General features: G+C 43.9%; 1 protein-coding gene across 1 annotated transcript in view; it reads right to left on the reverse strand.

The window, feature by feature from the left end:
- The window catches only part of TMPRSS9 (transmembrane serine protease 9), a 485,595-nt gene that overhangs the window by 104,128 nt on the left and 355,482 nt on the right, over positions 1-25,985 (reverse strand). The window contains exons 16-17 of the mRNA XM_069649605.1: positions 8,220-8,333; positions 5,466-5,637 (exon numbers count right to left, since the gene is read on the reverse strand). Of these exons, the coding sequence (XP_069505706.1) occupies positions 5,466-5,637; positions 8,220-8,333 (286 nt within the window). The remainder of the gene's footprint in view (positions 1-5,465; positions 5,638-8,219; positions 8,334-25,985) is intronic.

The following is a 25,985-nucleotide window of genomic DNA, read 5'->3' on the forward strand; positions in this document are numbered from 1 at the left end:
CACTCACACACAAATGTGTCTCCGACAAAGCGCCGGCCTATCTCAACAATCTGATCAGCAAAACTCAGTCCAGCAGACCTACTCGCTCCCACTACACTAACAGTCTCACCACCCCTAGATTTAGAAGACAGAAAGAGGGAGGCTCAAGCTTTCTGGTGATCACACCCAAACTATGGAACAATCTTTCCACGCAACTAAGAAATGACACTTCCTTCTGGTCTTTTAGGAAAAATCTAAAAACCCTACCTTTTAGGGTGGATCTTCCTTTACAGACACTATGACCATTGCTGTAACTGAATGTTAATCATACTTTACTCTGTTACTTGTTAATGGAGCTCTTGGTGTAGTGCGAGTCCCTATGGTGTGGGGGGGGCCTGTCTCAACAGGTTTGGTGGGGCACCAACCCAGTCCTCACCCATCAGGCTGAAGACTGGGCCGGGGAGGTGCTTGGTAGGGGTTGGCATTGGAGCTGACCGTGACATGTGGCACATGTCACATACCACGTTTAGCTCCAACCCCATCTCCCTCGACTTCCTTTCAGCTCACATGTAGGAACCAGGAAGCTCTTGCAGCTTCCTGGTTCCTGTTTGTGAGCAGCACGAAGCAGCCAATGGTGGCCTGGAAGAACGGACTGAAGCTGCAAGAAAAAAGGTACAAAATGCTTTTTTTTTAAAAAGTATGATGTGTATTTTGCATGTGTGAAGTGCGTGTCGGGGGTATGTATGTGAATGAGAAGTAATGTGGTGTGTGTGTGCTATGAATGTGATGCATGTTTTTAAATGTTTTAGGTTGGTGCCTGTGTAGAGAATGCAATGAGTGGATGTAAGAGAAGGTGCAAGTGAATGAGCATGAATGTGATGGAGTGATTTTGAATGTTGTGGGTGGGTGGGTGTGTGGTTGTGTAGAGAATGCCGTAAGTGGAGGTAAGAAAAGGTGTGTGAGTGAGTGACTGGCGGGTGAATGAGTATGAATGTGGTAGTGTGTGTTTGAATGTTCTGGGTGGGGGTTGGGTGTGTGACTGTGTGGTGAATGCAGTGTGAATGAATGTGAGAGGGAATGTATGGGTGAGTGACCAGTGTGTGTGAAAGGGGATGCATGTGTGTGCAAAGCCCTGAGAGACTGGGGATCACTGGAGTATTTTTTCCACATCCTTTATTGACTTTGCATGTTTTACTGGAATTTTCAGGCAGAGCCAAGTTCATGTGTGTCATTACCTGGCTAGACTGGCTTTTTGTTGCAGTCAGTCTAGCCATTGCTTACTGTGGCATGACATTTATTACTCGGCATCTTCAAAAAAGCAAGCATGATAAGTAGTGTTACCTGGATAGGCTGATGTTTTGGTTTAGCTGCCTGTATATTATTTTTACTGTAGCATGACTTTTTATTAATTGAGCATCTGTGATGAATCAAGCATGATAAGTGTTCTTATGGGTCTAAACTGTGTTAAATTGGAACCAGTTTGGACAGGTTTTCATATTGTGACATGCCACTTTTAATGGCCGAAGCAACGGGAGTGTGTTCTTGCATAGGAGTACTTGCATATATTGGCAGAGCCAGTTTTGTGCCCAGTGCCAGTAATGATACTATAAAAGAAATCTTAAAGCGAACATGAGTATGGTCTTATATGGGAACGCTAGCATATGTTAGTGGAGCCAGCATGGAAACGTATGGGCACAGCCAGCATGAACATGTTTTTTATACTGGCATATATTGCAGGGACCGGCATGATAATTCATTGTGCACTTTTGGTGGCTTGCATCTATTGTACTTTTTCATGATTTACCCTACACCCTACAAAACCGATTATTGGCCTTTTACCCAAATGTTCACAGAAAGCGTACTGTTTAATGCACCATTTTACCACATTATTCAAGAAAATGTCTTAGGGGAGGGAGGAGAATCCCCCCTCCCGATCCCACCAAACCCATTTTTGTTAGTTCGGGCTCCCTCGCTATGCTCAGTCCCAATCGCATACGTATGGCAAATATTTACACTCTGCAAAAAAACAACTCACTGTGTGGTGCTACGGATGCATGGGTGAAGAAATTATATTACATTAAATGCTGGGGGCTTTTTAAGTCCTCTGACACCCACTATTACCCTTAGATAATAAGAATTATGGGTGGGTCTTGGGTATATTGAAAGAACCTTTCCCAGGCATTATAGTACAGCAAAGACAACATTATCAGGTGCACTCCCCTGTGTGCATGCAACTCTCGCATGGATACACTTATAACCAGGGAATTGTGTTGATACTACATCCTGGTCAATGATTTAATTTTCAGGCCTTGCTCATGCTGCATTTTGCTCCTGGGTAAACAGCAGTGCACGCCTCCCCAGGTCAGTGCTTTTTTGGCTAGTTTAACACAACAATGCCACAGATAACACGTACTTCTGTGTCCATTGATCTATTGATGTTTCATACACTAGCTGTAGTCTGCATTAGAGATTTCAGTTACCCTGTTACAAGTATTACATTATGTATGTTTTACATAGAGACCCCACGTCGAATCTGGAAAATGACATTTCCCAAATGTGTGATTGTGGAACAAATCACGGCTCCCTCTGTGCCTCGGTTCTTATATCTGGCTGAAATGAGAGCACCTGGAAACACGGGTGCTAGATGCATCTGAAAAATCTGAAGGTTGTTTGCCATCACTTCCCATGATGTCACTTGGGGCAGGGTCAAATGACATCACATCCTGTGGTATCATCAGGGCATCAATGGTCATGTGATGTCACTTCTGCTATCCCTGGCATTTTGATGAAGTGACGTCCCTGACACTGAAATCACACATGGGGGCTGGGGGTGGGTAGCTAACCTGTAACCAAAGCCTTACACGGTCACACACTGCAGAGACGTTACATATTTAATTATTATTATTTTGGTTTTGTCAGTAAGTACACTCTGTCTTGCCCTCCAACTAAGACTTCCTTGAGTTGCTAAACCCTAGGTTGCAGTAGGGTTAGGGAACAGAAGAAGAGGGTTTCCCTAACTAGTAGGAACAATGGAAAGGACTGCCAAAAATGGCTAATTTAAAAGCACCCTGAGCACTGTCATGAAAATAGAGCTTTAGCTTAGCTTTCATTTCCAACTGCGCTTCCAGCGGCTGTTATAGGACTCAATGTTAAGGTGTATGTAAAATTTAAAAAGTGTTGTTTCAGGGAGGAAGAACACTTTTTTCTAAAAACACCATATTCTGTGAACCAAAGAATGTGGCATACTGACTTCAAAACCTCGACTCTTTCATGTGCCGGATTTATGGCCTGACAATGGCCCTAGTTACCGTCAGTAATTTAGGGCAAAGACATTCTCCTTGCAGAGCCTGCCTTTTGCAAGCAAGTTAAAATACGGCCCCTGTCAGTGGCGTTGCTAGGTGGGGCCCGGGGCCCTCCTCTGAAATCCTGGGCCTCCCTTTGCCCCCCTCACCTCAGCTGTGCTACTTTCTGAGCACTGTCTGCAGTGCTGTGTCCATCACACACACAGGCCCCCACACAACAATGAAGAGCTGTTAAGTTCCCCCTGTAGCCAAGAGCAGCCCCTCTAATCAGAATAAGAGAAATCAGCAGTGTCTCATAGCAATTTGCTATGCAATTCTGTAGGTTTGCAGTCAGTGCTCTCTTCACCCTGCTTTCTCTGTTCACTTCAGTGCTAATGGAGGGAAAGTGCCAAAGGCATGTGTAGGAGTGCTAGGGAAGAATTTCTTTTTCAAATAATTGCACACCAGAAGTAATCGGCATGATACTTTTAAAGCTTTTTATATCTTGTCTGGCACTGACAACTACGTGTCAACTTTATATGTTTTAAAAAGACAGTCATGCAATTCTATTCCTTAATGTAAGTTGTTAAATAATACATCATTACAGTATTGAAACTTTAAAACCCTGCATCATCTCCATGCTTTACAGTAAAGCTTAGGTTAGTGTATCTGAATTTCATAGTATCAACTTCCATTTTGTTGGGGAAGTTGCATCATGTTCACTAGTGAACATTTAAAAATGTGCTTTATCACATGATCAAATGCTTTTGATGGTAAACCTTGTTCTGTAATCTGCAGGTTGCATACATCTTGCAACTGGTGCTCAACCCATACTCCTTGACATTCTATATTATCACCCTGTTGCTTTATACCAGATATCGTGAAAGTGAAATGACCACAAACTACAACATTCCAGCTAGATTGGCCAGTTCTCTGCCTGCTACACAATCCACTCTGTGTATTTATTATGAAAGAGGAAAGAAAGAACTAAGCACAGCAAACTAAATGCTTGCGCAAAGTAGTGATCTATAGTTCCATCTTATCTGTTCATCTAAAGATCTACTGCAATACCGAACATGTAGTTAGCCTCTAGAGCTCACTTTGCTCTATGCTTGTATTACATATTACAACCTGCAGGAAAAACTGTTTTCAGAGCCTTTTTATCATGGCTATTTATTTGTGTCCATTAATGTAGCGGACCTTTTACATTTTACCGACATTCAGCTTTGGCACGCAAAGTCGTTTTGCCCATTCAAACAGTTGAGTAGATTTTATGAAGAGAGAGTAGCATTCACAAGAGAGATTTGAAACTTTTATTCAACATCTACTTTGTTTGCAGTAAACATTAAATAAAAGTTTCTGTGCATAACTGGCCTCTGGGTGGCAGCAGTGTGCCAAACATAAAGTGGGTTTGTAGTGACAAGCACCATTTTACAGACACCACATTTTAAAATGGGTTGTCCTCTGTTGCTATGTGTGTGTCAAATGTATGTCTCTTAGATTGAACAGGTAAACTAAGTTACCTGACCTGCAGGTCTAGCTGAAGTTTAACGAATTTGCAGGGCTTGACGCCTCTCACAAATTTATTTCAGTGGCATGCAAAACTGCTGTATTGTTGCTCATTTCATGTCTTGGGTTCAAATAAATATTGGTGACATTAACAATATTAGGTTGCAAAATTGCTAATCAAATGGGTCTGTTTACTAATCCAAACTTTTTAATTAGCAAACTCTGCTAATCCATTTTTTTAAACAAATTTATGAATTGTAGTGCATGAAACCGCTAATGATGGGTCATTACTGACTTAATGGTTTTGTGCCTACATTCTGATGGGAGGGGAGGTGCAGTGGGGTGTGATAATTGGTGTGAACCAAAGATTCTGTTCAGGAGTGCTTCTGGCGTCACACATTGCCCTTTTATAGGCAGCTCCCCCTACTTTTGTCTGTGGCCCTCCTACGTTTGTCTCTGGCCCCTCCTAAATTTGATTCCTGGCTACGCCACTGACCCTGTGTCATCAATAATTTCTGCATAAGTTTTTCCTCTATAAGCCAGGCTTTTCCCCAGGTTTCCTGAAGGCTCAATGGCACTTTCGTAAATCATAAAAGTGGCAGACTTTTGGGAAATCCACGCAGTGACACTTGTGTAAATGCTGCTCTCACAAGGCTAGGACAGGAATCTCTTTCCGTAATTTTTACATTGACTTACACATCAAAGCAGTGAGCTGCAGAAAGCAGCCACCGGTCTGCGATCAGGACAGCCCCACATTTGTGCTCCTTCCGCCGCAGCCAAAGGCTGACCTGCCATGGCCACTCCCCACGGGAGGCACCACTTCCGCCCACAATCTTGTTAAATCCAAGCGAGGGTGCGTTTCCACAGTCTAGAAGAAAAGGGAGACGGGGTAGAGTTAGAGCATCAAGAACGAAAAAACACACTGCCTGCTCTACATCTAAGGCTTCAGGCTGCACAACATCTACAAAATGTGTTGCTATCCAGTCCTAAACTTCCAAGAAAAATATCTTCATACCATCATCTCAACACAAAAATCTCCCGGGCAATAATACTGACATGTGCTTAAAATCTACATACCATAATATCGGCATGAAAATAATTGGCCAACCTGCTGACAAGCACTTGCCCGAAGAATGCTAGAATTGGATTTAGAATATTAAATGAACCCAGTTACACTGTAAGTGGAGTACGTGTGATGTGGGCTCCAAGGTACCCCCACCCAACATTTTTGGACTGCAATTAGATCCTTAGAATTTTATAACAAAAAAGTGATACCAATACTTACGTATGGGGCGGAATCTTTTTTAAATCTGACTTGGCAAATCTGGGAATTGTTAGAAGGCCTTTTTTGGAAGCACATTTTGCGACTCCCGAGGAGTATGTCCATGGTTTGTATTCAGTTTGAATTGGGCCTATTATCCTTATACTCTGTTTCCCAATGGAAATCCCAATGGAAATCCCTCTCCCTCTTTCGCAAATCCTGGCTTTCTCAATCCATCACACAACTGACTATTTTGGTAGATAATGAAAATTCCATTAATCAAGATCATTTATCTCAATGGAAAACCAAATTCACTGATGTGGCCTCATTACGACCCAGGCGGTAAGTTACCGCCTGGGTCGTTCCCTTACCACCATGGTGTAAACTATGTTTACCTCATGGTGGATGGCGGATTTACCGCCCCATTCCAAGGTGAGTGGGGCGGTAAATCCCCATTTCCCATTTTACCCTTCCCCATTCCCATTTTTGCCCCATAGGGCATAATGGGAGTGGGGAAGGCGCTAATTACGCCACCGTAAATTACGGTGGCGTAATTAGCACCATGGTCCCTTTGCGCCATGGATTTTAACGCCTGCAAAAAGCAGGCCTTAATATCACCATGGCGCTAAGGGACCTTGTAATCAGGCGTTAAGGGTCGGCGCCGTTTACGGCGCCGTTAACCCCTTAACGCCTGATTCGTAATGAGGCCCATTGTCTTTTAGAGCTGGACTGTTCAGTGGCAATTTAAATCTCTAACCCAACCTTGGTACAAAAGAAACTTAACAAATCGTACAATTGAAGGTGATCCATGGTGCAGGTACTGCAAGACTGTTGATGTTGTTGAAACTCTCCAGCACATTTTATTGGTTTGACCCTGTTTAAAGACTCAGAGGATAAAGTACTTCTCAAAATTTGTAGTTTCTATACATTAAGTGCAAAGAGACTTCATATGGTACAGAATGCTACACGATAATTGCATAAGTTTAAAAATATCTGTGACAACTTTTTTGAGAAATGTTTGTGACTTGAGTTAACCTGGGTAAAAGATTTTATTTGTCTTGATTTACGCAGATCTGGATCTGAGGAAAATTTTCTCATCTGTGTTTTTTTTTTATTCTGAAAACATAATGCAAGTTTACTATGATATGGAAATTTTGATACAAAAAAGATTCATTTGTATTCAAAGTTTGGTACTTTTATGCATTTTTTAAAACTTTTTTCTGTACAATCAATGTTTGATAAATGTTGTGATATTGTATATTGTATTTTGTGATATTGTAAAGGTTTGTAAATAAACCAAAGCAATAAATAATAAAAAAAAAACTTAACCAACAGGATTGGATACTGACCCTGACTAAAAGAAACAAGCTCAGTGTCATGAAAGATTATGTCTTGGAGACAAAGCATGCAAAATGTGTACCCAAATATCTGCAAATATTCCCTTGCCCAAAAGTGCAAGGAGAATTTTTGAGAATTCATTAGAATTGTGTCCCACCAGGGCTTTATTAGTGGCCGGGAAACAGTTGAAGGGAGTCCCGTCGTTCAGTAGATACTGTCGGAACCTCTCAGAGATAGAGTCATTGAAGCATCTGTTAACAACCTGCTTAGGCTGGCCAGATCAACAAACTCTATTTCTGGGCCCCACATTTGCCTCAGCCCCCACACTAGACACAGATGATTGGTGGTTAAAACTTCTAATGGGTGAGAGTCACAGGTTTTTCCCTGGTGAAGTTCTAGAATGGAATTCTGCTGAGTGATGGCCCTGAGGTAATTAGAAAGCACTGAGTGTCTGTACGTGGCACTTTTGGAAGTTATTTAGAATGTGCCGTATGATGATGGAGCGGTACAATGAGGGGAGAATTGAGTCTAATGTAACTTTACTGATTTTTATATTTGTCATTGTAGTCTGTTTTGCTTTCTTGTCCTTTGGTCTGCTCCCTTTGTTTTAACCAGGAAATTTGTACAAAATTATATGCACAAATTGGAAAGGAAATTTCCTTTTTACTTGGTTATATATGCATATGCCTTTATTCTTTCTTAATTGTTAAAGGTTTGAAATAAACCAATAAAACAAAAAAATGTGATGATGCATAGCAGTTATTGGTAAAAGGAGTGATATGTGAAGTTGTTTCGCAAACATATCGCCTGCTGTGTTGAGTGCCTGTGTGAGATGCCAAAGCTGCACTCACCACAGTTGATCTCATCAGACCCGTTGCTGCAGTCCGGTACCCCGTCACATTCTGGGTTCGTCTTGCTGATGCAGGCTTTATTTGAACACTTGTACGTAAACATTGTGCAAGGGACTGGAAAGAAATGTATACGATTTTGGTCTTCATTTTTTTATACAATGACTTTTAATAATCTTAAACTCACATATATCCAAAGGTGAAAGAAGCCATTTAAGTAAATACTCATATGACAAATCTCATTATGTGTATCTAAAATTCCATCTAAAATGTCTTTACATGTAAAAATTCATAATTCCCAATTCTTAAGACCTTTAAAACAAAAACAAAAAAAAGAAGAAAAGAAGTTTCATCAACATTACAAAAACGCACCAGTAAATTAATGACAAATAAAAAGTCTCCAGACTCATGTAAACTCACGCTCCCTAGAGTGCTATAGAAGTATCGGACATTTCCAACTGAAAAGAATTTTAAAAAACTGTTGCGCTAGCTACATTGAAATTGTCCGACCTGCTAAACAATAACTCTAAACAATTTCCTTCTCACCTAAAGTGAACAAGATTTGGATTTTTTTAAGGAATGTCATTTTTGTACCTTGCACTTCATTACAAGATGTCACCATCAAATGTTTCAGAGTCTCAATATGTCCTTTTTCCTTGCAAAATCTGCACTCCACGAGTTCAGGCTGTGTCAGACCATATCTGACCAGGATTTCCAAATTGCATTTCAATCTTAAAAACCAACGCCTGATCTTGCTGTCCGGATAAATTGCAAGATATGTGCTAAAATTCCTACTCTCTTATGCTCACAGGTCAGTTGTATCAAGGATTCATACCCATGTATATCGTCCATTGTTACTGCTCAATTGGATTCATAAAGAATTTGTTTTACTTTCTCAGGATTCGTCCTCAGGTCAAGACTTGATAAAGCAATTTCTCTAAGAATGTCGATGCAAAAGACAGCAAACTCTGATACAGATCTGTCCCCATTCACATCTAAAGTTCTTTTTAAATCATAATACAGAGATTCTTTTATTGGACTTAAAATCTTATAATAAAAACATTACAATTTGCAGCAGACCCTACATTTTAAAAAGTACAAACCAAGTTTGTATCTAATAGCTGCCAATGGTACACAACTCGGGACCCTTAGGGATCTCCTCCAGATCATTCCTTCTAAATATGATAAAAAATATTAAATCCATAATTCATGGGTTCCATGTCATTTCGCCGACCCACTTTTTTCCGACGGGTGTTTTGCCGCAGGAGTTGTGCTGAAAAACTTAATCAAAATGTTTTTATCATTTTTGGGGGGTTCCTCTTAAGCCTCCCTTAATTTTTTATTTTTTTATTTACATCCCCCCAACCCTTTAGTTACCTTTTCCCACCCCCAAACAATTTTGATGGGAATCTTCGACAAAACTCCTGCGGCAAAACACCCTTTGGAAAAATGGGTGTCGGCAAAAGGACGTGATACCAATGCACGAACCTCAATGCTGTATACCATTTTTGTGACTATTTCCACCTTGTAAAACTTCAGGATAGGAATCCAGGAGAATTTGCCATACCTTGCATCAACTCTACTTAGTTGGTTCAAAAGTGCTATTATACAGGTTTTTAACCATTCTTTCATTTGTAGTTTTTGGGGTTTGACAGTGATTGGATTTTGAGGTAGACAAAGCTATCTATCGTCTCCAGCAAATCCAACCCAACTCCCCACCGAAATCTAGTTATTTTTTTTCTTTTTGTGCAATGCATCACTTTAGTTTTGGTGCGATTCACTTTAAGAGAATGAGACGAGGCAACATTTGGAGAAAGCAGCGAGCAAATGCTGCAAACCATTCTGTGTGCCATTGACTATCCAATTACAACACACCCTTTTTCATTGATACTCATATATTGCTGTCTTGATCTGCCCTCAAGGAAGACCCTCAGAAAGAACACTCGTTTGGAGGCTGCCACCAGGGCCACCCCTAGTCATGTGCAGTCTGTATGGTAACCACAGGCCCCTGTGCCAATGGGGGTCTCTGATGGCGTCACCTGACCCTGCATAACTACTTTTGCTGGCCTGAGAGTGAAGCATGCAGGGGCTGATTCCCACTGCAATGCCGGTCCTCCTTCCTCTAGCACCCTGCGATGGGAGGACTTGCTATCAGACACCTGCCGGGCCTTGTAGCTACATGTAAATCCCCTCCTGAAAACAAAGAAATGTGATACTGAAGTGTTTCCTGGCGCGAGGAGACGATTTATCCTCCAAGTAAGAGTGATAGGAACATAAATACTACCATTTAGACCTGAAAGCCCCACACAGGCCCAGTTAGTATCTCAAATATGTACCATTTTTCAAGGCAGTTAAACTGAGTCATCACAAAATACACCTCACATTTTAAACTAGCTACTTTATTTCAATTGTACATGCTTGTTGGCATGTCCAGAAACTGCTTTTTTCCTAGAATTCAAATTTTCATGGTGGCAATCGGAATGTCTGTGCCAAATTTTAACTGCAAGCAGCTAATGATATCAAGCTACTTGTTTTGAAGGATGCCTTCAACACTTAGAAGGACTGTTGTCCTCTGAGTGCTCATCTTACTTTTCCCCACCCTGACTGGAAAAACTACAACTACAATCAAACTTGCTTCCTAAAGAAGATGTGCAGTTTGTCTCTTTGGTTTAGTATATGATTTATGTACTTTTGAAGTCAATTCTATGAACCTGTCAGAAAAGGCAAACTTGAATGCTCATGTGTAACAACTTGAGCTGAGAAGATAAGTGGCCAGGAGCCAAAATCACAAACAGGGGTTCAGGCACTGGCTTCACTAACTGAAGTGTATAATTCCTGGGCAACACAAGTCTCACTGTGCCTTTTTGCCAAAATAGGCAGGCCCTAAAAGTGGCTAATTTCCATAGTATATACTATTACAAAACTCTCAATAAGGTTAAATAGACAGTATTTGGTTTCCTGTGTAATAATCAGAGCGACTATTCATATATTATGCATCACAAGGGTGTTCATCTCTTGGCATACTCCAAGCAACGTCTTCTAATGCAACTTCCTGTGATGCCCTCAAGTATCAAATACTGATATCACTTCCCATGATAGCAATGCACAAATATCCAAAGGGCGGGCTTGCACATATTTTGCTGCACAGGGGCTTGTAAAACCTAGGTCCAGCGACTCCCTTTCACACAAATTGGAATCATTGTCAAAACATGCCAAACAAGTGAATAGGCTTGAACAGGATAACTCTCCAGAACATGGTTCTGCTCCATTAACTACTCCAGCAGGACCCATCCTCCCAAGCGTCCGCTTTCATCCGCCTGGAAGAGTCTACATGCCTCTATTTTACAGTATATTCTAACGGCGTATTTCCAGGCATCACGTGTCCGTAAAGGTGTTGACTGCAGATAAGCATTAATTGCTGGCTGCTATGAATACTTTAGTCCTTTTTTCAATTTCTTAAAGAAAAGGTTAATCGCAAACCAAGCCGGAGCGAACAGATTTCCTCTAAAAAAAACAGCAACAACATGCCACATTCAACATATATAAGCAGATCGTTAAAACTAGAGAGCCATTGAGCCAAATGCAACTCCCTTCATTCATCACTACTGATGATGCTGGCTAGGTCTGATGGGAGTTGAAGTCCAAAACATCAGTAGGCCCACATAGTGAGTTACCATGGGCAAGCAAAACAAATTATTGGGCTAGGGGGGATAAAGGTACTGAGCAAGGGAGTGTCTGGTTGGCAAAGTCGTCCAGATGAAGTCCCGGCTGCTACTCACCCTGGCTACTCAACCCCACCATCTTAAGTCCAGAGGCTTTTGCCTCTAGACAGCACTCCCTCTATGCTTGATGTTATTGTTATGGGAATTGGCACGGCCATTAGAATCTCCAACCAACATCACCCAGAGAAATTGAGGCAATTGATGAAATTGAGGCAAACAGGAATGTTTAGAAACCTCATCATTTTACCTCCACGTGATTCAAAAGGTGGAGGCAAAAAAACAATTGTTCTAGTGAAAGCATTGAAACTAAAGGGGCTCTTCAACAAAACATTCATATTTTCAAGTGAAGTGGTGTGGCCTATTCACAAAGAACATAAGAACAGACGCATCATATTTGTACCCCTTTCTGCGCCGCCAATGGGCTAATCCATCTATGAGAAGGAGGCTCTCCTGGCATTCCAAACACACATCCCGTATTCACACAGAGGATGCGTATTCGACTGGCTGGACAAGCACGAGCAGTATCTCGCAATCATTTGCAGCAGGTGCAGTGCAAGGCAGAATGCACACAAGCATCATTACTGACCAATCCGTGAGTAGTTCTGCTACGTGACAGCAACAGCCTGAACTGCAATTATTTTTTGGATAGAAAGGCATTTTTTACTTTCTTGATAACGCAGATTTAGGATAAGCAAATTACTGCATGCGATGATATTCTCGTCTGAATGCAGTAATTCAATTGTGCCTCATGGTTGGGGTTTTTAACCACCCTTGCAGAAGAAAACGTATAGCGAATGGTCCGTGCACCCTTGGTATACTACATTCCGTAACCGAATGCCACACCGTTCATTATGAAGCAACAGGCTTAGATGAAACTCCTTGAAAGGGTTACATTGATTTGCACCTCTCTGTTTTGGGCAAATGCAGTAACTGTTTTTCTGTTTTTTAGGGTGTTCATTCATGAACCAGCCACAGTCATTTGTCAGTAGCAGGGGATTAAGCAGCAAGTCTTGTTTCCAGGCTGCACCGGCGCAATGGGCCTTGCTGGCACAGGTGTAATGGATGCTCCCTCTGCAGGAACTCCCTGCTCCCTTTCTCCACTTCCTGTGTTCCCTTTTTCTTCTCTCGTCTGCGCCTCTTCCTCCTCGCCTACCTGCAATGATCTGGCCTGCTTCCCCTCCCCTCCTTGATTGTCTATCTTGTCCTCCTCCCCTGTGTGTCGCCTTCTCTCGTCTGTCTCCTTCGGTATTAGCATACTTGGTCGAAAAACATTTGACCTTTTACGTTTGACCGAATTGTTTTGATGGTTTATTGGTCAAAATTCGGTCCAATTTAATTAAATATATATATGGTGTGGGGTAAGGGAATAGGGGTTGGGGGGTTGTGGGAGGTCTCCCCTGAATTTTCAACCAAAGGAAGATTTTAAAAAATTCATTCAAAAGTGAAAAGGTCAAATATCTTTGACCAAATAGACCCAAACCGTCTCCTCCACGGGTATTCTGCTGGAGGTGTTACTCCTCTTCATGCTTCCATCTCTCTACTCTAAAGTTTCACTACCAGGTCTTCTCCACCTCTCATGAGGCTTCTCCCATCTTCTTCATCAGGCCTATCTCATTGGGATATTTTAAAATTCAAATCCCACATTATTCCATACATGTTCATAGGTGAACATCTTCCAATGTTAAAACTAATATTGCTTGGAGATTACAATGAGGATCATGCATAGATAGCATCTTCATGATATACATCTGATCCAGTACAAATAATGACTTCCAGTAAATGCCGTCTCTTATGTCAGATATGCCAGTGTAGAACTGTGAAATAGCACTCCCTTATGACACTCAATCACGCCATCACAGGAAAAAAGCCTTACACATTCTGACTTGCATCTGATAAATTTCTACTCCAACATTCAACATATAAGAGATGGCATCAGGAACAAAGACAGTTTTGTAGTGTCACTAGAAATTATGTGACCATCGGAAGAGCCTAATATGTACTGCTACGCTAAGACATGCTTCAGCATTTCTTGATCGTGGTGCTGAGTGCCTCAGCGCATGCAGGAGGCAATGATTAGACATACACAATGAAATAAACTTTGCCTCTCTGACATAGAAATCCAAAAATCCTGTCATGCATGAGATTTTTGAGTTGAGACATCTGTATATCAGCAACGACATAGGCCCATACTTGCTTTTTTAAGATATACACTACAAAGATTGTGTCTTGTGGATGCAAAGTAGGCACTTAATAACCCCATCACAAGCTTTTAATCAACATTTCTTATAAATAATAAATATTTTTGTAATAAAATTATGTATAGGACAAGAGAGCCATTTTTTAGTAAATTTTCTTTCAGAGTCGGTATATAGTTTAATGAATGATGCGGAGAACATTGTTGATATTTTATTGTCCATACACCACAATATAAATTCAACCACATCATCCCTTTTTCTCTCCTCCGCATCCTCAATACCCTTCCAACTGGGCGCCCCCTTATAGAAAGTCCACCCATGCCCTCTTGTATGCAGCCCTAGATGCAGGGGCTAGAGACCCCTCTACTAAACGCAGTGCTCTCAGTTTCGTAGCCGCCCCAGCTCCTCCGTGATCCGATGCCTGCTAACGTCCGCTTCTGGTGCCATCCCACAGAATATCTGCCACTGAAAATGAGATAATGCATCAGCAATGCCAATTTTCCTTCCCTGGCACTTGAGTTGCTTTAAACACCACATTCAACTTCAGACATCGCATTACAAATTTTCTCATTAGCCTGGCTACCCTTTGGTCCCTAGCTGACTGCCTGTTCACAATATTGACCACTGCCTTATTGTCGATGTTGAAATAGACTTTCTTGTTCTGCAACTCTCCACCCCACAGCTCCAGTGCCACTAGCAACAGGAAAAACTCCAAAAAGGCTATGCTCCTCCCTCCTCTCTGCCACTGCTCAGGCCACTTTTCTGCAACCACATACCCCTCCAGTACACTCCAAAACTTCCTGAACCTGCTGCATCTGAAAAGACCTGAAGTTCCCATGCAACTGGGTCCCCTTGCAGCCACATTGACACTCCATTGAATTCTTCCAAAAATCTTAGCCAAATCTTGCAATCCTCCCTGTCCGCTCCTGAAATTCTCACCCAGTGATCTGGATACTTCACCTCTGCCATAGAACGTGCCATGTTCCTGCAAAAAGTGTGTCCCGGGGCCCCCCACCGACACACGAAATTGAGATGCCCTACTAACCAAGCGTGCAGTCATGGCCACTGAATCCAGCTCTATTATAGAAAAAAAGTCAAAACAACTCCCAGCCCTTCAGTTCTATCCTCCACCAATGGCACTTCCAAATCTTGCTTGAATGTCTGAAAAACCTCTAGCATCCGCTGACATTCTTGTTCTTTGCCCGCCCACTGATGCAAAGATAGTCGTCCAAATAATGCAAAACTCCCTCAAAACCAGAACTGTAAGTAAAAACCCACTGCAGAAAAGAGCTAAAATGCTCAAACAATGTACAAGAAACTGCGAAGCCCATTGGCAATGCTTTGTCAACTTAAATCTGACCCTCGAACTGCATCCACAGCAACCAACATCTTCCGGATTCACCGGTAACAAGTGAAAAGCTGCCTTGATATCGCACTTGGCCATGAACGCACCACACCCTTCCTTCCTCACTAAGCCCACTGCTGATCCATACTGGCATAGGATACCCCACAATCTTCTGGTGTAATGAAGTCATTCACTGACATGCCCTCTGGCCATGATAAATGATGAATCAATCTGAATTCTCTAGCTGCTTTTATAGGCACAATCCCTAAAGGAGACACCACCAAGTCACCCGGCAAATCCGTAAACGGCCCGACCACTCTCCCCACCGCCACCTCCTTTTGCAACTTCCAACCTTACCACTTCCAAATTCTCCCGATCACACTTCAAATTCTCCGCTAGGGGGGTCACGGTATTAGTTTTATGACAGTACAATGACCTTCTTGCCAAATGACGGTATATCATGGTTATCGCGGTATTGCAGGTGGAGTTAACTAATCTTAACAAATATTGTCTAAAAGGTCATAAATTGTCAGATTATTCATCACAAACAAAACCAGGCACCCAGGGCCAGAATTGGCCTTTTCAACATACTTTCCACTGAAATGTCACCCCTTGCTTCCACAAAACACAAACACACGTGTGGAGAGGAGGAGGAGGGGGGGAGACCTGCTGCGACTGGCAAAGCAAACTGAATAGCTTTTCTTAAGTGGTCATTTAGGCTTTTAGCTCCCCCACTGGCTACTGGTGAAGATGAACATGTTGCCATCTTGATAACCTGCATGCCACAGATCAATGGAGTCTGATGGTAGTATACGCTTGTGCGCATGCACACGCACTCTCTCTTTACGTTACAGCCTTTAGTTTACTTCTGGGCCAAAAAGTGTTCAGTAATCACGGACATATTACCCTTTGGTATGGCAGCAGGGAATACCCACAGAGATGAGTAAATTTCGCAGTGTGACTTACAGGGAAATCCCCCATTGTCATATGTTTAGAAAACATTATCCATTATAAATATATTAACCCCAAAGCCGCCAACCCAAAGTCCCGGGAGGATAGCTCAGCGGCAATGTGCGCGCCTTAGAAGCAAAACGACAAGAAGCAACACAGGTTCGATCCCCGGGTCCGCGCTTAGAAACCTCTGGGTGTTTAAGCGTGTTATAAATACGCAACTAAGACAAAAACAATTACACAACTAAATAAACAATTTCTTTAACAGCGCAGCGGGCTGTATGAGTGCTTTAAAAAAATCTAAATTAAAAAAAAAGCAAACCCTTTTCCTCCTTGGCACTGTATTTATTCTTCCTATTGCTAACATATTGATTTTGTGTCAGGCACATGTGGTTTATGGAATGGCATTAAAAATTGCTCAAACTGAAACTACTTGGCAGACGGCACATCCAACAGTGCAAGACCAAGACTGCACAGCACTTGCTTACTGCAGCCTTTCCAAATCAGATTGAAAAGCACACTTAATGGTATGAACGGTATACCGGTACAAACAATGTGATGGTTATTATTGTTCAATTAATTGTTTCACGGTATCTTTAACAGTATACCGTAATACTGTTAGATCCCTATTCTCCGCCCACCGCCGCCTCCTCAGACTCTGATATCCCAACTTAAAACCTTCACAAAAACCTTCCCCCAAGTCCTGGCCCCTTCCCTATTCGGGTAAAAACTGACCCATTCCTCCAACAACTCCACCTTAAGTGGAGTATAGGCCTTTCCCCATAACTCCTTGCCCTGCCCCAGGCCTCCTCCCTCTGTCACCTGTTGCAAAACATTGTGCAACAGGATGCCGTCCCGCTCATCTGCTACACTTGTGCTTAAATTTGCACACTGTTGTAGTGCAGCCCTCCATATTAAATGCCCAGCATGCTGCTGATGGCTGACCCCTGCCTCTGATCCCCCGCCTCATTGAAGGCAGGGCGTCCATGAAAGGGTCGGTAAGGCGTGGGTGAACCGATTGCTGTATGCAGTGTTGGGGCAGGACGCGTAGGTGCCATCCACTGTAACCATAAGTCCATATCGATCTCTAACCATACAGCTTGCTTGTCCATCCTTGCCCTAAATTCCTCATCGTATCTCACCCATGCAAACCCCCCGAAACTCGTAACGGCTTTCCTAATTATGTCCATATATTTTAGCAAAGCTACACACATCTCAGTGAGATGGAGAGTCAAATTTGGGTATGAGAAGAGTCAGAAGTACAGCCAAAATAAAAAAAGGCAAATATAATATCAGTAGAGCTGAATGATAATAAAAATTGTAGAGTACACTTGTGACAAAAGATGAAGTTAAATGTGTAGAGCAAGAGGTATCCAAGAAACCAACTGCCCATTGATTGAGAAATATAGAACTGCTTCAATAGGATAGCGAGTGGTTAGGACATTGGTGCTGTAGAGTAAGAATGTTGTATCATTTGCACGTACGGAGACCGTATGCAAGTAAGATGTGAAAGGCCGGCTTCTTTGGCTCTTTCAACTGCTATCTAGTGTGGGTGGAAGTGGTTGAAAATTAGTCAAAAGCTATTTGTCGGTGAAACGCCATGATTTGATTTCAATTGGGGGTAGTGGCCTATGGTTCGAATCTCTTTGGGGAGAGTGTTCCATAGTTGTGGTGCAAGAATTGAAAAGGAATTTTGCAATAAACGCTAGAATATATTATAAATGCTGATGTCCAATTTTCAATTGTCACCGGTACCCTTGGTCTTGCTGCTAATTCCTGCACTTCTTCTTTGGACCCTTCTTTTGCTCTCATCTCCCTGTGTAAGAGTTTAAACACATCCACAAACTCCCCTGCCCATATTTTCTCTTTTGTTACCACCATCAGGTGCGTGCCCAGTGGCTTTGTAATACCCATATAAAGCATCTTCTTGGTCTTCTCTGTACTCTCACCTGTCTTCTCTGCAAGAACCTCCTCCACCTCTTGGGCCACTGGGTCTGTGACCTTGTCCATCTGTACTTCAACTGAGGAGACAATTCTCACGCTTGCCCTCACCAATGCCGCTGCAGACACCCTCTCCATCTCTCCACCCGCCCCAGGTACCCCAACCTGACCACTCTGTGTCCCAAACCTAGCACCCAGCCTGACCCATGGCACTGACCATTCCCTTTCTTGTTCACCTCTTGCTGCCCCACTGTCACCTGGACGCATCATCCTGGCTTCCATACTGCCACTCCTCCTTTCTTTCCTTAACGGGCTCCTACTGCGGGGACAAAAAACATCAGCAAAGTCTCCATGCCAATTTCCCTGCTGTCTTCTTGAACTCCTGCTACCTCCAGGCCCATCTTCCCCTTGAAACCTTAAAGCCCTCTGCACGTTTCTCTCTCCAACATCTCTCCTTGATCCTTATCCCCCCAACGCAAACAATTTTCCTTCTCAAATTCATCCTCCCCTGTCATATACCATTCATGTTGCGAGCACACGCTCGGCCGGACAGATCCTCTTTGGGTGAGCCTGTGGCGTCCACCCCGATGCACCTGTGTCGTCTTCTCGTCGGGGTTTCACCAACCTCTTCCTGCTATTCTCTTCTTGTGCGGAGCGTTCTCTCCTCCACCCTGTGCTCTGTTGTGCTAGGGGCCGTACTGCACCCTCTAGGCTGTCCTCTTCTTCCTTAAGAAGGGGAGCTCTCAAACCCTCTCCATCCAACTCTTGCACGACCACGGGGGCCATACCATTCCCTCAGTGCACCACACTACTTTGCGGGGAGGTCACTCCATACCTTCCCCTTTCTCTGCTATCTACCAGAGATAGTCTCCTCCTCCTCCTCCCCCTGTACTCTTCTGCAGGCATTTCCTCACTTTCCCCCAGAAGCTCACTGTTTCCAGAGCTCTGATCCTCTCAAGACTGGACTACTGCAACAGCCTCTTTCTAAATCTTCCTGCCTCTACTCTCTGTCCTCTACAACTTATCTAGAACAGGACCGCAAGACTTGTCCTTGGCCTCAAGCCCGGGGATCGTATCTCTCCAGCTCTGAAATCTCTTCATTGGCTCCCAGTGGCAGTAAGGATCAAGTTCAAGACCCTCTGGATTGTTCACAAGGCTTTCTGGGGCCTGGGTCTGCATTGCCTCAACTCTCTCTTCCTTACTATCTCCCTTCTCGAGCTCCCCGCTTATCCACCTCCAACTCTCTGAGGGTCAGCCGCTTTTCCAAGCAGAGAGTTGTGGGCAGATCTCTTTCTTCGGCTGGGTCCTCCATCTGGAACAGCTTCCCTGCCTCTCTCAAACTTGAGCAGAACCATCCTTGGTTCTGGAAGCAACTCAAGACCTTCCTCTTCGCTTCCACTTTCTCTCTTCCTCTCTGCTGCTGTCAACCCATCTGTTCCATGCACTGGTCACCCGGCCACCCTCTGAATTTGGTCCCAGGTCCCTGCCTGTCCAGTTGCACCTCACTCTGCCTTTCGCCCCCCTCCAGCACTTGTCGTCTGTATCTGTAACCCTACAGTCCCCTCTCTCTGCACTTATGAGCCACCCGCTGGCTGCACCCTCTGATTACCGGCACTTAGCCACAGGCTGGCTGCACTCTGTTACCTGCACTTCTCCACCTCCCTCCCTTTTTCATTTCTCCAGACCCCCTTTTGCAATTCTCCCATCCCCCCTTCCCACTTCCTGCGCTGGTGCAATCTGAATGACACAAGGCCTAGTAAGATCCCCCTCCTTGTCTTGTCATGCCTAGAAACACTTGTGTACAGGCACGTTATAAATGCCATATCATATATCACATCATATGGAGCAGACAACTCTGGTAACTTCTTCAGGTGTGACAGGGGTGAAGGAGGAGAAGGAGGACGGAGAAGGGAGGGAGGACGAGGTGAGGGGTGTGGGACTAGGTGCAGGGTGTGGGACTAGGTGCGAGGGAGAGTAGCAAGGGAGGTAATGATGTCCTGGGTTTTGGAGGCAAAGTGGGAGGCCAGTACATTGCAGATGGCCTGGGAGGGAGAAGGGGAGGAGGAGACTGAGGAGGGATTGGCTAGTTGCCTGCAGATCTTGAAAAGTTCAGCCGTGTTATTGGATGCACCGGAAACCCATGCCTGAATGTTAGCTCTTTTCCTGGCATGGATGGAGTGTCTGTATTGCCTTTGGATCAGGTGGCAAGCCAGTTTGTCAGAGGATGAGCCGGAGGTTTGACACTTCCGTTCTGCTGCCCTGCACTTACGTTTCAGGGCTGCACGTTCGGTGTCGTACCAGGTGCTACGCTTAGAGGCAGGTTTCAGGTGGATCCTCATGACTGGGGTAAGAATGTCAAGAGTATTGAAGATGGAAAGGTAAAGGTTGCTGAGGGCAGAGTCAGCGGTAGAGTCAGAGGTGTGGGGGATGGTGGGATGAAGGTGGAAGCAAAGGCAGCCACAGACACTCGTTTCATCGGGCGGATGTTAGAGAATGAAGTTGGTAGGTCTTTTGGGTGGGTGCGGTCTGGGGGCCAAGGGGACTCAAGTGGGAGGAGAGAATGGTTAGATCATGAGAGAGGGGGGACTAGTGAAGGTGAGAGAGAGAGTTCCGAGTGTATAAGGGCATCCAGAGTGTGTCTAGCTAAGTGGGTTGGCACAGAGGGGAGAATAGAGAGGGAAAGTGAGGTGCAGAGGTCAGGGAAGAGCATGGATGCAGAGCCTGGGGAGTCCAGTTGAATGTTGAAGTCACCCAGTAGAAAAAGTTTGGATGTGGATGAAAGTAAGGAAGAGCAGAAGTCAGCCCATTCAGAGAGAAACAGGGAGGTGGCACCTGGAGGTGGGTAAATGGTGGCAATGGTCAGGGTGGAGATGGGAGAGATGCCCAACTTGCAAGCAAGGCTTTCAAAGGAAGAGTAGAGATGGGTAGGTAGGATGGAAGCAGGAACCCATTCAGGGAAGATTAAGGCAACCCATCCACCAGCACTGTGATGGCAAGGCTTGGAGATGATCCTGAAGCCATCAGAGAGGAGGGAGTCAAAAGCAGTAACTGAGCTGGCATTGAACCATGTCTTGGTAAGAGCAAGAACGTCAAGGTCAATGTCTTCAAATCAGAGACAGATGTCAGTGGAGTGTTTGTTGGCTGAGCGTGCATTAAGAGTTGCCAGGTGGAGGATGTCTGTGCCTTTGAAGATTTTCTGAGATCGTGAACAGGGCGTGGTACATCAGTCAGAGGAGGTGGAGAGAGAATAGAAGGTGTAGATGCAGGAGAAGGAAGGGAGTTAATGAGAGAAGGCAGGAACTGATCAAAGAGAAGGAGGTTGGATTGTGGACCCTGAACTATGATAGTGCCAGTGTGATAGACATTAGCGAGAGGATTAGAAGCCAGCCAAGAGGACCTCCCACTTGGTGCCACCGTTAATGGAAGAGCATGTGGAGGGAGAGAGAGTAGAGAGGAGATTGGGGCCCAAAGATCTGTAGAGGGTACAGAGAAGAGGATATCAGTGAAAACCTCTCTAGAGGAAGCGCTGACATAGGTGCCTGCGATGGGAAGTCCAGGGTTTGCACTCAAGATGTCTTTTTTGTACTTTTCTCTACCAGACTTTGTGAGAGTGGGGGACTAGGTCAGCAGAGGTTTGGACAGGAAATAGAGAGGAGTGGCTGCACAATACAGTTCTAGCTAAACTCACCAGGAGGCCTAGTAGGAGATGTCAAAATGTGGTCACAGCACAGAGAGATGCTGAAGGTTCACAGATGGAATTAAACACCTAATCATATTTTAAAATATGGAGGCACAACACAGTGAAATGCAGGAGGTTCAAATATTAAATTAAACACACCTAATTCGATTTTAAAAAGGAAGCACAGATGGAATTAAATACACCTAATCCGATTTTTAAAAAAGTAGACTTCTAAACTGGGCAAGTCCCTACCATTGGCACCTTCACGATGAGGAAACTTGCGGCAAGCCAGATGATACCGCCGGGGTCTGTGGAGTGATTTTCTAATCTCCACCACCAGAGGAGAAGACAAACACTGGCTGTTCAGGAAGAGACCCAAGACTCACCTCTTCAAAGGGAACATTTGAACCATAAGCCTTCCCAACCTTTCGTGGCACATGCCTATAAACACATGCCTAGTGTCATTCTAATAATCGGAAGTACTCACATCATGGGCTATGCCCGCTTTGACCTTCAAGCTTTGGCTCATTGCACAGAATTTTCCTAGGCTGTGAAGGATCATGTTGCACTTTCCCTCCCCTGCACTGTCCCACCTTTCCTCTCAGGGTGCCACAAAGACACTCTGCAAACGCAGTTATCTAACAATAATAAAAGGCCAGATGTATGTTTGTCTGATGCCATCATGCGCAGTAGAGGCGGTATGAATGCACATAATGCTCCTCTAGAGATAGCGGTTGCCTTAGAAAATACAGTGGTCCCATTTTGCATAGGTTTGCCTGTTGTCACAGCTAGTGGGAGCTGTAGGCTTAGGATATATAGTGGTTTTATGTGTGAATGAAAACCTGCCATTTGACCCGTGTACACGGGCCTGTAAACTAGTCACCTTATAAATCACCAGTAGATAAATAACCTTTCATTATTGAGTTTGGCTAATATAGAATTCATAGATAATATTTAAACCCTCATGAATTTTAAAGATAATAGTTAAGTGAATAACAATACAGTTTTTCTTGTCAGCCTTTTGCATTGTATTATGTCAACTATGTGCTGCTTAAGATGTCAGCATGCTGAAGACTGCCTTGAGAAAGGATGCCTTGCATGAAATGCTGAAAGCAGAGCATATGGTCTCATCGTTTTGCATTACCAAAGACTTAATGTCTACTAAGCCATCTGGGAGAGGGGGATAACCCTAATCACAGCGGCGCTGGGTAATTAAATTAACATATCAGAAGTCTATTAGCATGTCAGAGAGGTCAAGTGTCAACGGTTGTATTAAGGAATAATTACTTATTTCCAGCATTAGGATACTGCACGCCGGAAGGCTCCGTTAACAGGCTTTACACAGCTACTCAGATGAAGGGTTCACATTTCCAATGATGGAAGTCACTACAACATGGGGAATCCTTTCAGGACTTAATCCTCTGCTGTCCATCCAGGGCTGAACATTGAATATCTCTACTTAACCAGGAGATTCGCTAACCGTGTTACTTCTTATTGTGCATCGCTTCGCGATTATATAAAGTCTTGTTTCGACCACTAGCCATCCCATTGGTCACCTACACACCGGAATTGAGTTATTGCCTTGATAAAGACCCAGGAGGGTTGAAACACATGTCGGCTGGAAATGGGATTAAATCATTTTTCCTTGATACAATGATTGACGCCTGACCTCTCTGACATGCTAATAGACTTATGATGTGTTAATTTAATTACCCAGCACCGGTGTGATTAGGGTTCTCCTCCTCTCCATAGTTCAATCCCAACTTGAAATGGAAGGGTACCATCTCTCTTGAACCTCCTCACACACAGAATGGTCCACTCATAAATGTGTACTGATCAGCGCGGCAGTCTCTTTATTCTAGTGCCCTACTCTTGGTTCTTACACTACCAAGCCATCTAGTAGTTTCTTCTTCCTGTGTGGCTGAATGCGTGCTTCTTGATTAGTTTGGGCTTTCCAGATGAACATACCGCTAAACCTTTTGCCTCACCATGGCGGGGCATATCAGATGACTTTGTTTTTGCCAGGTGACAGCCCATTGAAGTCTCTGGACATGTAAGGGGCTTGCCATGTGTATGAACTGACTGCACAAAAGGTTACACTGCTAAAGGTGTGTGTGTTTAGAGGTTGAGGGACACACCCGTATGTAGGTTTGCTCGCATTACTGTGCCTTTTGCTAATGGCACTGTGGCAGATGCAACAGGAACTATTCACCTTTAACAGCACGAGGGATGCATTTGTTGCTGAGAAAGTTGAGAGGCAGTAGAAGCACCAAAAGAGGCTGCTGCTTTGATGGCTGATCTCCCTATTCTTACCTGTAGAATTAGTGTGCTGTTAGGGGCGTGTGCCTTCCCAAAGGAGGCTGAGGTGGAGGTCTCATGGACCCTCTACTACTTAGGAGACGTGGTAAGCCTACGAGAATCTCTGACTATGAGAAAGAAAAGCAAGGGACAACAGCTCTCAGGAGTCTCCTCCACCAATATGAGGGAGAACTCGCAGGAGAATCATGCAGTTGTTATCAGGAGAACTGCAAAACTGCAAAGCTTCCAAACACTCTAGGGGGAAGCATACAGAGCTGGATTCAGGCTGCATTTCTGCAGCGTTCATCAGAGATTTCAACGAGCATTATTTGAATGGAGAACAGGACTCAGAAGGACACTGGCGCAGGTGAAGTCAGTAAAAGGCGGGATCATGCAACTTCACGTCCAGTGACAGTGCAAGATCCAAAATGGCGCAGACTTCTGTGCCACCCTTTAAACCCTCAAAGACCCTTACTAGATTTATCAAATCTGTGTCAGATACTAATAAAGCAGTAATGGAAGGGAGGGACTGATAGAGTGGGGGCAACCAATTAGCCTCCAGGATTCAAAACCCAAAAGGGAATAATATATGGGCAGGAGACCCTGCCCATTGGGGAGGATAACAGGTATTGGGAAGGCGCTGCCACGGCATGTAGCCGGGCTGCAGACCTGTCTGTCCGTTCTCCTTGATGCCAAGGGGAGAACCAGAGGAAGGCGGATCCCAGTAAGACTTATAGCTGCTGGTGCCCAGATAGGCTCTGGCGAAGTCTGTTGAGGAAATGCCTGCAACTTTGGGATTCATCAAGAGGCAGAAATACTCAGTCATTGACCCACTGAGGATTGGCAGTGCCACAGTCTAAGATCTCCACCTGTGACCTGACATCGAAAGACTTACCGAGCCATGAGGGCAACAGAAAGAATATTGTATGCCTGACAAGGACCCAGAGAAGGAGTGAAATTACCTGTATCAAGTCGATTACAAGTTTAGGTCTAGGCAGAGACCAACATAATGCTCACAGCCAATGTCTAATTAGAGACCCATCAAGAAGCCAGCAGTTCCCATCAAGGAAGAGACCTCTCAAGACAATTATCACCCAGGCCTGGGAAGAGACTATCAAGCTAGGCCTATAAGCGAGGTCTAGGAAGAGACTCATACAGAGTAAGAGACTACTACCTATCAAGAGGAATAACCCTGAGGGAAAGACTGCAACTTTGAGAGCCATCAAGGGGTGGAAATACTCTGCCAATGACATTCTGGGAATTGGAGGTGTTTATTGTTTCTTTTTTATTGTTTCTTTTATTTATCTTATGCTAAACTCGCCCAGAGGCCTAAGAGCGCTGACAAACATCAAAGAAAACACAAAGCATGATACGTAGCAAAACACATAACAAAAAAAGAGTACCGAAAATCATATCACACTAATAGCAAAAAACAGTCTTTACAGCAATCATGAAGCATATAAATATGTTCACAACGTCCTGGAGGTCCTAGATCAGATCAAGTACCAATCCCAAATTGGACGAGCCATTGGGAAGATCTTTAAGAATGCTCTTATCCCTGCTATCTTTCAATGATTGTATAGTAATTTCAATTCAAACCGATTGCAAAGGTGAACCGTCATTTTGACCAAATGTATC

Source organism: Ambystoma mexicanum, chromosome 1p (assembly GCF_040938575.1).
Source record: "Ambystoma mexicanum isolate Mex_15411 chromosome 1p, UKY_AmexF1_1, whole genome shotgun sequence".
NCBI lineage: Eukaryota > Metazoa > Chordata > Amphibia > Caudata > Ambystomatidae > Ambystoma > Ambystoma mexicanum.